We start from the raw sequence: 16,609 nt of genomic DNA, 5'->3' as shown, positions 1-16,609 counted from the left end.
ATACTTCAGTGGAGTGTTGGAGCGATTTAAGGCTGGGGACATGCCGCGTGGCTATCTGCTTGGAGATAGTGGGTACCCACTATAATCATTTTTAATGACTCCTCTGCTGCGAGCTATTACACCCAATGAACAGCGTTGTAAATTAAAGCCATATGTCAGGTATTAAAACATTTATTATTCCACAATGTTATACATAAATAATATTTTGCAGATAATTCTCTTAAGATAAATCATATAAAAGTACAAGAGTGCTTAGCAAATCTTATACCCAATTAGAAGATTTATAGACTTCTAAGCTGTTAAAGGGAATCCAAAGAAGGCAGCGGCAGGTGCATAAGAATTATTTGAAGTACGTCACAGGCACAACGTGAAACCAAGATTAAAAGACTCCAAATTAAGTGGGACTGGACACTTCTTCCTTGTCTTCATGCACTCTAAGAAAAAAAGGTTCTACTTTGCCAAGAAAAGGGTTCTTAACGCTTGTCCCCTATTTTAAACCCTTTTTTGATCTACATAGAACCCTTTGATATGAGTTCTCTATAAAGCCCTAAGGAGTTCATCTACGATCCGAGCTGGGGTTTTTCTTTGAACCAAGTTAGTTTCTTTTGGAACCGTATTAGGTTCCTACCTGAATCATGTGGCGTGTGCTTCAAAACCTTGTTCAGTTGTAATCGGAACCATGTGTAGTTTGACTGAGAACCGTGTTGAGTTCGACTCTGAACCTGGTTCAGTTCGACTCTGAACTCCACTTCGTACGGTTAAGAACCGTATTGCGTTAAACCCAGAACCCGGTTTATTCGACTCAGAACCCTGTTTAGTTCGACCCAGAACCCGGTTTAGTTCAACCCAGAACCCTGTTTAGTTATAATCCGAACGCTGTGTAGTTTGACTCTGAATCATGTCGAGTTCGACTCTGAACCCTGTCGAGTTTGACTCTGAACCCTGTCGAGTTAGCCTAAGAACCCTGTTTCGTAGGTTGAGTTAGACCATTAACTCCATGAAGTTTGACTCAGAACCGTGTTGAGATCGCCTAAGAACCGTGTTGCAGTCAACCCAGAACCCGTGTAGCTCGACTCTGACCCCGGTTAAGTTCAAATCTGAACCTGATTTATTTTGTGTTCAGAACCCTCGTTTGTTTCAAATCCGTTGGAAATATATTATATCATATTACCACCTTATAGAGGTTCTTAGTTTGACAGTGTAGGTTGCAATCATAACAATGATATTCAATTTTTCTCTCTTGGTGACTGTTTTAAAACGCTTCACCTGAAGCATAAGGTAAATTAATTACTTCTCTGTGCGGCAGATAAAATGTCGTCTTAGATTCGCTTCCCATGTTCACCTCTTCGATTATTCCATTTTTCAAGTATGTCTCGAGGACTTCAGCATATTTGTTGAATAACTCTGGATTCTTCCTGAAATTTCTTAATTGGCCTTGAAATCTAATTTTTGCTTGTTGATAGTTATTGTTTGAAAGTTTTCTTTCATCCTTCCAAGGGAGACAAACTGTGTAACGCTTTCCATCGTAGCAAATCTTAGAGTCGAAATCCCTTTGTATGGCTTTTTCATTCATCAATTGGTCATCATTTTTGTCCACGATTCCAGTGCATCCAATTTTCAAAATGCTTTCAGACTTTCAGATATTAGTTCCTCTTCGTTTCGTTCATGGTAACTCATCACGTGAAAAACGCATACATTGTAAGAGCCTATTGAGGATTCGTCATCTTGCAATTCTTCATCCTTTCCATGAATTGTCCAACCAAGGATGGTGTCATGTGCCATGAGAGATGAACTAATTCTTTCGGTGACGCCGCTAGATACCTTCCAATAGTAATCTGCTCCCAATAACAATGTAATTTCCTTGGAACTTGAGAGTCCATCGTGGGGTGGCGTATCGGCTAGTTTCCATCCCCTTTCACCAGATAATTTCATTAAGTCTTGTCTCGGAACTCCTGGTATACTTCCGCTTAGTTTTGGTGATACTAATGGCTTCTACGGTTATGCTTTGAGGGTCAAACAGGATTCTTAGAGACAATTGTACCTTTGGACGCTCAATCCTTTTATTCCTTCCTTCAAACACTGTCAAGTTCAACGATTCCCTTCCAATTATGGGCAGGTTTAACTTTTGGCATATATCAGATTATACATATGTACGGTGGCTTCCGTCATCCAACAAACATCGTACGATTTCTTCTTTTCCATCATGATATATCTTGTCCCAGGCAGCACGGAGGTAGATTTTTGATGAGGAATTCTTAGAGAGAATAGTGGACAGAGTTGCAACTTCATTTTGAATAGTTCTGTCTTCCTCTTTCTTGTTGTCTGGACTGGAAACAGCTTTGTATTGAGTACCACATATCATGTGCGAATGACATTTTTGGCAGAATTTGCAGGAAACTTCTCTTTTTTTCCTGCAAAACCTTGCTGTATGTCTTTTCTGGGCACATATAAAACAAAGTGATAGCATCTTGAAGACTTCCTTTCGTTCATCCGCATTTAGAGTGATACAATTTTCCATTTTGTGTGGCTCGTTACAAAATGAACAAGTATTTTCTGATACAGTTGTTTTGAAAGCAGATGTGGAATGGATTCTTGGTTTATTAATTTTGGGGTTTCTAGCAAATGAGTTTCCGGGTTTCTTATCTTGAATGCTAAAACCTTTTTTCAATTTACTAGCTTGTTCCCTACTTTCGACCTCTTCTTTTAGGAACTCGATTAATTTATCAATACAAAACGCCTTCCGGTTTTTCTGGTAATAACTAAGAACTGTATCTTCTGGTAATAAATCCGTAATTATTGGAATTAATAAAGCCCCATATTGATTTTTAACATTAAGAGTTTCTAATCCCATAACACTAACATAAAGAACATCAAAGAAATTCCGTAAACTTCTTATGTCTGACGATTTTCTAACAGGTTCTAAATTTCGTATATTTTCGATATGAGCTTGTGTTATATCTTCATCTCTATCGAATCGTTCTTCGAGAGTGTTCACCGCGTTAAGGTAGGTCATTGATAAACCCCTAACACTAGATAAAGCAATACCCCCAGGTAACTTCTGAGATAGATAAGCTTAGCGGAATCGGGTAACTCGGTATTGTGCAAGGTATTATCAAAAGATGTCCAAAATTCTTGCCATTTACTTATATCTCCATAAAATTTCTCGATAGTTATACGCGGCAATTTCGTATTTACAGTCTGCGCGTTATTAAAAGGTACAGGAAATTGTGCTTGGCTTACTATCTGCGTTGTACTTGATGCTGATGACCTCTGGTTTGTCATTTGAGAGTTCAGTTGAGCGTCGATGCACCTTGACTTTAAATCGATGATTTTATTTTGAATTGTTTCACAATCAATCAAGTCCTTGTCCAATTCCGCGTCCGTAGTCAGTCCGTCTTGCTTTTTCTCGTTTAAAGCACTAATGTTCGATTCTATATTGTCTAACTGAAGAACGTATTTAGTCAATATAGCGTTGTTTAGAGCTAAAGACGTGGCTCCTAAAGGCTCGTTTACACAAGCGCGAGGTTCTCGAGCTGAAGTGGAAAGTAGGTTCCGAAGTATGAAGTCGTATCTCGCGCAAAAAATCGGTTTCGGAGTAAGCTTGTTCTCTACGCGAGGTCTATCGTTCACATAGGCGCTTCAAGTAAGCGCGCTTTGGGTACTCTTGCGAGCAGCCGAGAAGGTAAACATACAAAATGGCGGTGGGACTAGTATCGACGTTATCATTTAATATAATATTAATTACCTGTCAATTTCATTTCCCTGGCAATGGCTTCCCATTTTATGTTTTGCAAGTCCCTGTCTCGATAATTAATGTTGGACTTTTCCCAAATCTCCGAGTAATCGCGAGTTATTTTCATTAAATATTCCTTTCTTTCCGTGTACTTTTTCTATTGTTGGCTTTTACAATTTTTTCATGTTCTTTTATTTCATTCAAAGACATCGTTCTTTTTATTCTGTCAAATTTTACTCTCAAAATCAAGCGTCAACTACTAGCAAACGAAGACAAATTAACCACCGACCATGCGCCGACTAAACACATGCTTGTTATTGGATAGCAAAAGTCACATGACATTCCGATTAAGCTGAACTCGTGCAAGAAAATCTACCTTGGCAGATCGCGAGCTTATTCGGAAAATCAGCTTCATCTCTAGGAAAAAGCTCGCTCAAGTGATATTCTCGCGGGCATGTGAACGGTCACGCGAGAAACAGAAACACGGGTCAGCTTCATCTCTCATCTTTAAGCTTCATATTCTCGCGCTTGTGTAAACGAGCCTTAAGGCTTGATTTATTTCATTTTTTAGACGTGTTAACGAACATCTCGCGTAGCCTCTTTTACCGACGTTTCGTTTATGCGGATCCATTTCTGTTCGGATTGTTGGGGATATACAGTTTAATTTTCGAGCCCCCGAACGCGTATTTTACGAAATTCCTTCGTAAAGTCACAGATTTCGTAAAGAATTTATAAAGTTTCCAAATACAAATAACTTCTGGTCTCAGATTTAGTAGAGGGTTCACAAAGTTTTTCAAACACACGCTTAATAACTTCTATTAACCGTTTCTCATTTTTCGCTCCGTTTTTCCGTTTAATTTCTAAATTAATTTCTAATCTTATCCCGCGTTTTCGGCACCATGTTATTTTTTCTAATCTAACACTTAGAAAGTTTAACAACTGAAATCTATTTATGTCTTTCGGATTGAAATTAACACAAGCGGAAAAACCATTAATAACGGGTGACTCCCATAATCCCCCTGGACATAATCCCTCCAAATATTTCCCCCCGTCCAAATGGGTATAAGACAAAATCCCCCCATTTACAGACAAAATCCCCCCAAACTGGAGACAAAATCCCCCGCTTACGGAACGAAATCCCCACCTTGGAGACGAACCCTTAAGGGTCATTCCTATTTTAGAGGTCGTTTTCCACAGTGGAAAATGTTTTAGTAGGATAGTAGTAAAAATAGTAGTATTCCCCCTACGAGGAAAAGCGGAACCAATGATGGAGAAAATAGTATGAATTGCCGACTAACCATAAATTTTCGCCTTTTCCAAAATATTGCTGCCTAACCATAAATTTCCGCCTTTTCCAAAATATCGCTGAATAACCATAAATTTCCGCCTTTTCCAAAATATCGCTGACTAACCATAAATTTCCGTCTTTTCCAAAATATCGCTGACTAACCATAAATTTCCGTCTTTTCCAAAATATCGCTGACTAACCATAAATTTCCGTCTTTTCCAAAATATCGCTGACTAACCATAAATTTCCGTCTTTTCCAAAATATCGCTGACTAACCATAAATTTCCGTCTTTTCCAAAATATCGCTGACTAACCATAAATTTCCGCCTTTTCCAAAATATCGCTGACTAACCATAAATTTCCGCCTTTTCCAAAATATCGCTGACTAACCATAAATTTCCGCCTTTTCCAAAATACTGCTGATAACCATAAATTTCCGCCTTTTCCAAAATATCGCTGAATAACCATAAATTTCCGTCTTTTCCAAATATCGCTGACTAACCATAAATTTCCGCCTTTTCCAAAATATCGCTGACTAACCATAAATTTCCTGCTTTTCCAAAATATCGCTGACTAACCATAAATTTCCTGCTTTTCCAAAATATCGCTGACTAACCATAAATTTCCGCCTTTTCAAAATACTGCTGATAACCATAAATTTCCGCCTTTTCCAAAATATCGCTGAATAACCATAAATTTCCGTCTTTTCCAAAATATCGCTGACTAACCATAAATTTCCGCCTTTTCCAAAATATCGCTGACCAACCATAAATTTCCGCCTTTTCCAAAATATCGCTGACTAACCATAAATTTCCGCCTTTTCCAAAATATCGCTGACTAACCATAAATGTCCGCCTTTTCCAAAATATTGCTGACTAACCATAAATTTCTGCCTTTTCCAAAATATCGCTGACTAACCATAAATTGCCGCCTTTTCCAAAATATTTTTGACTAACCACAAATTTCCGCCTTTTCCAAAATATCGCTGACTAACCATAAATTTCCCCCTTTTCCAAAATATTGCTGACTAACCATAAATTTCCGCCTTTTCCAAAATATCGCTGACTAACCATAAATTTCCGCCTTTTCCAAAATATTGCTGACTAACCATAAATTGCCGCCTTTTCCAAAATATTGGAATTTTGGAAATAAGTTAAAACAAAATCAGTAGTTTACTTCTTTCGGTTTAGGAACATTGTTTGCAATACCTTTCACTCTTGTGAATTATACTTTTGCATTATTATTAAAGATAATCTTTGGATTTGGGCTTCCGTTTACCTTTACTTCTAAATGCCTATTATCTGGGGGATTTTCAATAAAATGATCCTTTCGGTAGGATTTTGTTGAACAGTTTTCCTTTTGGGGGATTTTGTCCTGAACGTTTTCTCTGGGGGGATTTTGTACAAACGCGTCTAAAATCGGGGGGGAAAAGTCTTGGCAAATCCAAAATAGGGGGATTTTGTCCGGGGGGATTATGTCCAGGGAGATTATGTACGAGACCCATTAATAACAGATAAAATCAACAATTTATTCTTAATGCTACTGTAAATACAGTGACTCTCGGTTTACAAATTCGGCACAACTGATAAGCATTCTCCGCTTAGATCTAAAATGTTAACTCTAATAAAAAGAAAATGCTTATCAATAGTCTACTTTTTTTTAAAAATTTCCTTATTCTCATTCGTATTTTTTACACAATATAGTCTTTAAACACGACAATTAAATAATATATTTTGCTGTCTAAATTTTTGTCTAATATTTTGCTACACCGAAGCACGACTTGAAAGGAGTTATTCCTTCGGTTTTGAAAGAAGTAATCAAACATATGATCATGAGTAATATTTTATCCCTGGAAATATTTAATGAAAAAATATCGTCTTTTAAATATGGAAAAACGGAACCTAACCATTAAGAAGCTCAAAATAGTAACGCCATTTTAGGAAATGGGAACTTCAAGGGATCGGCAAGCGAAATATTTTGCTTGTTCAGATTACTGCCATTTATATGTTACCCTTTGCTGCCGGACGAGAGTGACCAAAAGTGGTTGTGCTATTTAAAATTGCGAGAAGTGGTTGATTATATATACGCGCACCACTTACACGAATCTTTCAATCCGAAACTGAAAATATTGATTGAGTCATTTTTAAACTCTATTACTCAGGTCTTTGGAGGAGACGTTATGACACCAAAATATCATTATTTAATACACTAGCCCAAAGCTTTTCTTAAATACGGGCCATTGAGAAATATTTCTTGTATTCGATTCGAAAGTAAGCACAATTTCTTTAAGAAAATAGCTCTTACGTCGAATAACTACAAAAATATTACAAAAACTATGGCTTCGAGACATCAATACTACCACTGTTATAACACACTAGCGGAAAAACAGTACGGTATTCAAAAAACGTCAGCTGGGTGTTTAGTTGCGAAGGACAAGCTTCCATTACCTTTTCAATTTATTTTAAAAGATATGCCAGAAAAACTTTACTCAGTAAAAATGCCAGTTACGATAACATGCGTTTCACTGTAGGATGTTTTTTGAGAAAGGATTTGAATGAAATGGAAGTGAAAAGCTTCTTAGAAATTAAGTATATTTTTTCTGTTAATATGACCCTAAGATTATGCTGTTTATGGTACGATGTAAACAAATTCCATGATCATCTGCATGCTTTTGAAATTACCCAAAAACATAACGAATTGCTAGTATACACTCCTGAATCACGAGAACCTTACGAGTTGCTAGATAGATATGAAGTTGCAAACAAGTATTATACTCCCTTGAAATCTAAATTTGTAAGTGAAGCAATTTAAAGAAAACATAAATATTTTATAATAGAGCGTGAGGTTATGTTTCAAACATTTTACATTTTCCCTCTAAACCCCGTTGGAATTTCCATACTAAATAACTAAAAAAAATCCGAAGCACATCTTCAAAATGTGCTACTAAATAAGAAAAATTGTATTTCCCTTAATAATAAATGCTCTTCCCTTTATAATAAATGCTCTTCCCTTTCTTTTTCAAATAAAAACTGCCTTTTTGGGTAACTTGGATCTTCTTGGTCAATGAGTTTCGCGCCAAACCGTCTCAAAGACCCTCCTTTGCGTTTCCAAGAAAAATTCGTACCCTTGAACTTTTGTGCTATGGCTTTCTACACATAATAGCGCTTAAGAGAATTTTTTTAAGTTTCGTTGGTGGTCTTAGAAAGAATTTTTCTGACCCATATAAAGAATATCGTCCAGAATTAAGGGGAGACATTTTATAAACCCTTTAGTCTTTCCAGTTATGACTGCTATACTAAAGTAAATACAAGCTGTTGAAATCTCGTAGAGAAGACGTTCTTCTTGGAAAAACGTTATTTCTTCGATGTATGGATTTTCTTCCCTAAGGGGACATTGAGACAAGGGAGCGGATTTCAGAAAGGAAAGGGATTGTAAATTTTAAATAATCGTATTTTAGTACAATGCGCCTATTTTGGTTTGTGGGCGGCAAAGTTTGGTATCGTTTCCCCTTCATGTGCTTATCGATAATTCAACCGTGAAAAGGACTGGTAAAAGTACGAGCTTTGATTGTTCAAAATAGTGGCACGAGGGTAGTTTTGAAGATTAGCATAAATCTCGGGTTCTAAAAAGAGATGTGAAACGTATCTTTTATGAGTTTGTAGAAGTGTAGAATCATTTTTAAACTGGTACTGGAAATGAAGAATTTCGCATTGTTTGCTAGTCCCGTATGAGTAAATATCGTCCCTGACTTCCACCAGTCTTACACTTTAGAACCAGACTTAAGCATCCACGGTTGCAATTCTTTCACATATAACCGTAACTAACCACATACCTGTTTAACTGCCACCTTCAATAGAGAAAGGGTGTAGCGCTTCAAACTATTTTAACTATCAATCGCGACAACTTAGGGAAAGAATAGGTAGGCTTAAGACATATTTTCTTCGCGTTTTCACTGCTTTTTTTTGATTTACAAAAAGAGAAAAAAAGGTATGGTAAACTACCAATGGCACCTTATGGTGTCGTGGTGATTGTACCCAGCGAGTATTGAATTTTACGGGCATTTCTCAAGTTTATGTGGTACTTTTCGTTACTTTATAGTGTATGCGAGAGCAGCTAGACACTGTACAACCTTAGATCATTGTTGGGTGCTGTACAATTTTAGCCTATTGGAAATCACACGGAGTATCGCAAAACTATTTTTGCACTTTTTTATTTATGGGAACGTAGCAAGGGTGAGATTGCACTAGGAATTCTGAGATAGCTTTATAATACACGGTATTAATATTGATATGGAGAAACAATGAAACATGCCAAACATTTCCAGAATGTAAACAGAAAACTAGCTGTCAAACGGGAAAAGGTTCAGAAGTATTTGCTACGTTATTAAGAAAAGCGGGGTCTTGAAAATTGTTTCTTCATGTTGCGAGGCGGAGAAGTACTCAAAAAATGGCCATCTTTTGCATGCGCTATTCACTCATTAGCAGGGCCGGGGGCAGTGGCTCGATGGGCGCCCCCTCCCTTGGCCCCATAATTTATAAAAACCAGCTAGAAATTTTAAAAATCTTGTTTTTATTAGAAATATAGGGAGCTAACAGTTCTGACCCTGAAACGTCACACCCTTCTATCTCTTACTGGAGTTTCATACCCCCTAACGGTTGGAAACAGTATTCTACGCGCAAAAATGCCAACCAGAGGTCGGCTGCGTGACGTCAGACTATCTCTTCCCCCTAGCCAGCTGTTAGCTCCCTATTGTAATTTTGTTAAGTGAAAAGTATCCCTATGCATGGCTGATACTCACCCATACGCTCAATTTTAGTTGAATAAGTGACTAACAAATTTAAAAATAGTAAGCAAAAAGTGACTAAATAAGGGCAAATTAAGCTATAAAATAAGGGCACTTTAAATGAAATGTTTTCAGACATGATCGATTTTCATAATTATTTTCAGTAGTTAAAGATATTTTAAAGGTCGGTGCCGTAATTAAGCCCAATCTATGGGCTTAGATATTTCCAGTCAAAGGAAAGGTCCAATCATAAAATTCGATGAGCGAGCGAAGCGAGCTCCACAATTTTTTGGGTTTGATCAACTGTAATCTCGCTGTTTTTGCGTTTAAACCGTCATACAGTCAAATATATTACGTTTAACCTTGTGGTTGAGAAGATAAATAACACCGAAAGACTCAAAAATCCAAAAAAAGTGACAAATGGTAACTAATTTTTGGAAAAGTGACTTTTAGTAACCGAATTTTAAAAAAGTGACTTAGTATCAGCCCTGCCTATGTCTTTGAATAGGCTTTTCTAGATTTAGACTCGGAAAATCTATTTATCGTCTCCTCCCAACTAATTTGGTGTAATAAATTGGTCTCAATAGCTAATATACCTATTTAAAAACGAAAAACAGTCCCGTAATCATTCAAAACTAACGTCATATTTTTGAGTTTTTCGAAAATTTAGTAAACAATCGCTCAGATTTGGGTATCACCAGACATCTTGGGCGCCCCTATTTTGCTGGCGCCCGGGGGCAGGTGCCCCCTTTGCCCCCCCCTTTATCCGGCCCTGCTCATTAGGGTAAGCTATGTAGGGGCTATTCACTCATTAGTGTAGCATATCGAGGGGATTCTCACTCAATTTTTTACGCCTGTTAAGTACGGTACGATGTGGCTACTATTACGAGCCCACCCCTTGGGTCGTTTGTTTTAACAGAAGTGGATCATATTACAGCTCCCTAGAATTACTGGACGATATAACATCGCCGTGCATCAGCATTGTCTCCTAGCACTGAAGAGAAAAGGGTATATGCGAAACGCTGCGGCGAATTTATTGAACTAAACCAGAGGAATGATTTTGGCGCGAAAGAAATTTTTAATAAGCAGGGCAAGCAAACGGAAGTAAGTAGTAGCCAATGAGGAAAGGTTTGAGAGAGAAGAGCGCGGAAGGAAACAAGTTGTTCCATACAAAGTGTTGGGTTGTGAATATAATAGTAGAAGTTCACTTTATTTTTCCGATTTTAAAAAATAATTGGCGGTCTATAGGTATTTTTTAAACGCTTGTGTTTGAAAAGGAAATGAATATGAATTTAAATGATCAAAATAGCCTTCATCAAGCTAGAATATTTTTAATGTATCCCTAGTATAGAACTGAGCTTCCACCGATCTAAAGGTTTTAGCGGGGATAGTTGGACCGATTTATTACTAATTAAAGGTTATGTGCGTAGACATAGAAATTTGTTTTCCTTTTTTAAATGTGACAAATTTTTTCAATGTGTTAACGTTTTCCGTTTGCGAAAGATGCTTGTCAATATTTTTCAGATTTAAAAAACGCTTTAGTCACTTACGGTTAAGTGCTTTTAATATCACATAGATCGTGTTCAGATGTCTCTTTAACGATTGCAATTAGTTACATTGATCCTAGGAATTTTTCCTAATTAGCAAAGAAACATAAGCCATTCTAAATCAAAATTATAACGCGATAACAAGCTTCACACTAATCACGACACTTATGGCGGTCTGACAGCCATTATCATCAACCGGAACTTCCGTAGGTTACCCTAACTCAAGATCCGGGTTAATGGGAAAACTATACTTGTAAAACTGAGCTATAGCTGGCGGGCTTGGATGTCTTGGAAGAAAACGCTGTTTACAAAAGCATAACCTACGTCCAGTACTTATAGGGAGCTGTAATATGATTCACTTATTATTAACTATTTCAGATAGTACTAGTGTGACTGGGACATAGCCCATACCATTTTCCCTTAAAAAAAAAAACTGATCCAGTCATGGCCGCTCCATACGAAGGGTACGCCTGTGGCGTTTTGTATAGGCGCTGATGTCTCGACTGAAATAGGTCTATGAGGGTATTAGAACTTTCTCACTGTGACGTGTTTCTCAACTACCTTTTCATAAAGGAAAGCAAACGGAAAGAGTGAAAAAAGATTTTTAGCGCCATTCGACCAAGAGTTCATTGGCAATGTATTGTAGGATATTCTAGAAATGTCGCCCGACCAGTGACCCCAATCATCCATTATGTTAAACTAAGGTTTTACTATGTAAAGAAATCAGCAGTGGCGCCATCTGAAGTTCCAAAGCTAACTTAATGTTAGTTTCTAGAAAACTAAATGTAAATTTTAGTTTTATTTTCATGTTTTAAGTGCTGTTATTTTCCCACCAACTTAAGATATTTTTATGTTAATTAATAATAATAATTCATACTATTTAATAATTAACCTAACAGAGGGTGCTGACATTTCTACACCACACCTTATGGTTTTATTTTAAGCCATAATACAGATGGTTTATGTTAAAACCAACGTCCACTCATTAATGGATTGGCCGACCTTACCCATAAGGGTTTGGATTTTCAATCAAATCCAATACATATATTAACATATACCCTTAAAGGGTTAGAATCAAGTTTTCCCGACTAAAATAAACGGAAAGTGATTACATATAGAAAAATAGGCGTAGAATTATGTGGTATTCATTTTAAGTCCAATTAATGTTTTTAATTAATAAAAATTCCGTTTCTGGTTAAAAAATTAAAATTGTATGATGGACACATGGCAGGCTTGTTTCCTACGTTGTGACATCACAAAGTAGGGCGATGCCATTGGTTGTCGAGAAATAGGGTGATTTTTGAGTATACGGGGGGTTTTACAGTGTTTTTTCTACTGTCGTCTGCTAAGCTGCCGGAAAGGCGAATTTAGGGAACTTTTCAACCTAATTATGTCTAGTAACTCATCTTCGGAATCGGAATTAGAGAATTCTAGTGGTGATAATAGTTCAGATTTATCAGACAGTGTTGAATCAGAACAATCTTATATTATTAATGAATCAAATGAAAACGACGCGTCTTCAGATAGTGAGCATGAGGAGTTTGGCTTACAACCCTATCAATTTGAACCTTTGGCCCATGAACCAGAAGCCCAACTTGTAATGGAAGTTGACGATCCCCGTTTGCACAATACTGATTGGTAATAATATATTTTAAATTTCATTCCCTCATATTCCATTTTTTGAACCAATGTTTACTAGTTTATTTTACAGGTGCAACTGTGGGTTTTGTTTTATAATGCCAACGGTGGAAGAAAGTTTTTGCTGTCGTGACGAACCCCCAAACCAACGTCTTATTGAAAAAATGGAAGGTTTCAATTGTGTCATTGAAACCGAAACTTTCAACGATTTAATGAACCGTAACATTCTGGACATTTTATTCGATGAGTTCAGTGAGAATAATTTTGTGCCAGCGGAGGATGAAAGAAATGCGTATGATTGATTTTATTATTTATTTATTTTATTATTTACTATCTTTCGAAATAATAAAAAGTTAGGTACACATGCACAAAATTAAAATGGTTTCTCTAATTTTTCAGCACCTATCGATATATAATTTATCGATTATACACTCGATGGATTTATCGAATTTTAGGAAGAAGAGTCCGGCGTCCAATTCCAAGCTGTGCTGTAAATAGAATACGAAGGGAATTTCCATCAGAAAACTATCAAGGTTTTACTGAACCTGGCCCAAGATAGTTCCATAATTTAATGACCAAACTTTTAATGTTCCTCACTGAAGAAAAGTCGCTCTCGTCTGACTCATAAATATTATAAGGACATTGTGATTTAACACAGCCTGATAAATCTGTACTAGTGTCACCACTAGAATTCTCTATTTCCCATTCTGTACTTATAAAGACAAATAATTCATGCTCACTTGTAAATAATATATTTTTATTTTACTTATTATTAAACATTTAAATTTTTCTAAAATGACTCTTCAAAATTTGTCATTTAATGTAATTCTTCCAATAAAAATTAGGGTGTAATTAATGTGAAAAACGACGCTTGGTTTTAAGAGCCTCAACGGCTTTTTCTTTATCTGGGTGTTCAAATTGTGATGACAGTGGTCTTGGTATCGCAGGTGTACTAATTAAGCTCTCACTCAGGCCTTCTTCATAAGATTTGTTACATTTTGTTAACAATTTCTCGAATAACTTATCTGCATAATCTAAAGAAATAATATCATGATCGCTTGTTTTACTAAACAACATCTATGTAAAAACTCCTTATTTTTTTCGCATTCATTTATGTTATTACCAAAAGTCGATGCTTGCATTATTGGTCTAACGGAATATTCCCCTTTTTTGGCCTTTGGGAAATATATATTCCACCATAAATTACCATCTTTTGTCGTCGCTTGAATTTTATCAGAGTTTTCGTTGTAGTGGAGAGCAGCTATTAACATTCTTTGGAAATTGACAAGCACAAAATTATTTTGGATGCAATTTAAAACTTGGGGGTACACTAAGTTAGGCTACCTCGCTTCCATTCCCAAATAAGAATAATGGGTGTTTTTTGGTGCAAAGTGGATTAGGACAGAATTGTAAGCTTCAACGCTTGATGTCTGGGTTTCCGGAGATATTTGTGAAATATCTTTTTCAAACAGACAAATTATTTTTTTGAATTTCTCAAAAATAGGCTGTCCTGTTAAATTAGATATAAATGTTTAATAACATATCAGAAATAACTCTTAAAACTAGATAGTACCTGGAATAAGCCATTCTCTTTTTTTCCCATCCAAAGAGAGATCTCCGTGAGTGCATTTTGAAAATGGCTTACCATGGCCACTGTGAAGATTTGCAACGTGTCGCAAAACTGACATGAACTTAGCTTTAATCAACTTAGCATTTCCCTTGCTAGAGGTTGCGCTCCAGTACATGTGATTCTGCACACTTTTATTCCATTCATCCAAAACAGCGTATTCTTTCGTAGCAGCAGCGTGGATTTTTTTTTTCAGAGCTAAGATTTGATTAAATTTTAGATAAATGGGAAAGTCACCGTGACCAGAATAAGGCTAATCTTTTTCTCAAATGGATAAGGAAAACTAATACGCGCTTACATTTGACCATGTGCCAACAGTCGAAGAGATGTTTAATTTTCGGATGGAATATTTTAAGATAGCTTCTGATTTGCACATGGCGATCAGTGACAATTGAAGCGATTTTTAAACCAGAATTAATAAGGAACGTTATACCTCGTTTCAACCCTTCAAGCTCCATCGCCACACTATTTTTAACTTCATTGCTCTACATTAAAAAAAATAATTATATATTAAAAAAAACTCTGGATCTGTAATTTCTTACTTGTACGAGAACTAGATGAATAATTTTCTTAATTTGGCTTTCAAAAAATACGTAAGTTCCGTATTTTGCGCTGAAACCTGGGGAATCAGACCTAGCGTCCCCTCCAAGCTTCATCTTTTTCTTTTTTAAAGAATTTAAAATAGTTTTTTGCTCCTCTTGCCAAACCTGATCCAATTGAAGCTAATCAATTAATATTGTTGCATTATAACGAAAATATTTTTATACTTCTCGAATAGACTGAATCAAAAAGCTTTTTTGAACTCGAAAATATGTCGCTTTGCTGATGCTTTGTATACGAGCAAATGTTAGCATTCGCAGCGCCTGCGTAGGGTTAAGACCAGAAAACAGGATCGAAGCAGCAATAATAATATTTCCTAGAGGTTTTTGACCTAGCATAGGTTGGCTTTTCCACATATTTGTATGTCCTCTTTGGCATGTAGCTTCTACGGTTACCATCGAGCCATAGGTCGTTGTTTTTACATCACATGGAAGAAGGCATTGGAAGCAGAAATGAAACAACTGAAGCAAGGCACTCTCAAATACTAAAAACTTTCTTTCCGTCATCGCGATTTCGGGGTTCAAGTCGAAATTTCTAACACTGAAAGTAATCAGTTAGACCAATTCTAATGAGTCAAACATTAAAACAAACACGCACTCAGTAATATCCTCCTGAGGTAGCTCGGATGGAGTATAACTAACATCTAAGGGATTAGGGGCTTGCCCTTCATCTTCTTCTTCATCCAAGAAACGCTTAATTTCTTGACTACCGCTAATTTCCTCAGATGTATCAGGGCTTTGCGCATCTGTTTGGCATGCAACTTCTATTCCCATTTGGTCTGTTTGGCAGCCTTTAAGTAAACATAGGTTTTCTTACAATCTTATAATATGATTAAATTAAAAATTTCACAAGGCATACCAGCATTCCTTAATGACGATTTTTTACTTTGAACTTGCACGCAGGCGTCCTTAACAAAACCCATAAGTTTGGGCGGTAAACATTGAACATATTGATCTCTAGTACTTTTAACAATGTCCTGTAAAATAGTATAAAATTCTCACCCTAGTCTAAAAACAATTCAAGAGCCAAAACAACTTTCTTGAAAAAAAAACAAACTTACCTCAGTTCCACGTTTTTTTGGTGGATTATTCGCCGTAGCTGATATGGAAGAGGATGAACTTGGGATTGGTAATGTTGTAAAGATTGTCGGAACCGCGTTTTTTTTATTTTGTTCTTAATATTAATGAAGAGCTACTCGAAGATTGCAGTTGAGCTGCAACTTCAGGGTTTTGCTCAAAACAATCACTTTCAAAATGAAGTGAGCAAATTAGAGAAGAAGATTTGTAGTCAAAGTTAGGGAGATTAATATTATTAATCCATTTTTCGCGAAGTTTTTCATTTGATGGGAAATTATGAAAAGAGCGCGGTTTCTTATAATCATCCCCGCTACATT

General features: G+C 36.5%; 1 protein-coding gene and 1 long non-coding RNA gene across 2 annotated transcripts; one reads left to right on the top strand and one right to left on the bottom strand.

Moving 5' to 3' along the window:
* The first annotated feature begins 12,432 nt into the window (after window positions 1-12,432).
* On the top strand, window positions 12,433-13,487 carry LOC149632411 (uncharacterized). Its single transcript, XM_089851080.1, has 3 exons — window positions 12,433-12,989; window positions 13,063-13,281; window positions 13,445-13,487. Exons 1-3 carry the CDS (start codon window positions 12,742-12,744, stop codon window positions 13,485-13,487), a joined length of 510 nt encoding a protein of 169 aa, XP_089707206.1. The 5' UTR covers window positions 12,433-12,741.
* Window positions 13,488-14,189: 702 nt separating this feature from the next.
* Window positions 14,190-14,649, bottom strand: LOC149632410 (uncharacterized). Its single transcript, XR_016373849.1, has 3 exons — window positions 14,563-14,649; window positions 14,334-14,499; window positions 14,190-14,261 (listed from the first exon to the last, which is right to left on the bottom strand). It is a non-coding gene; the product is annotated as an uncharacterized LOC149632410 (long non-coding RNA).
* Between the last annotated feature and the right edge of the window lie 1,960 nt (window positions 14,650-16,609).

This window comes from Phalangium opilio, unplaced genomic scaffold (assembly GCF_054372755.1).
Source record: "Phalangium opilio isolate 3A_F unplaced genomic scaffold, DU_Popi_V2 ptg000100l_1, whole genome shotgun sequence".
In the NCBI taxonomy this organism is placed as follows: domain Eukaryota; kingdom Metazoa; phylum Arthropoda; class Arachnida; order Opiliones; family Phalangiidae; genus Phalangium; species Phalangium opilio.
The sequence above is the reverse complement of the archived record's forward strand: the minus strand, read 5'-3'. Positions and strand labels throughout refer to the sequence as shown.

Excerpts from the sequence above, each read along its gene's own strand:
- LOC149632411 (XM_089851080.1), top strand. The coding sequence starts at position 12,742 with ATGTCTAGTAACTCATCTTCGGAATCGGAATTAGAGAATTCTAGTGGT. Across the intron at positions 12,990-13,062 it reads CGTTTGCACAATACTGATTG|GTGCAACTGTGGGTTTTGTT; the intron begins GTAATAATATAT and ends TTTATTTTACAG. Across the intron at positions 13,282-13,444 it reads GCGGAGGATGAAAGAAATGC|GAAGAAGAGTCCGGCGTCCA; the intron begins GTATGATTGATT and ends ATCGAATTTTAG.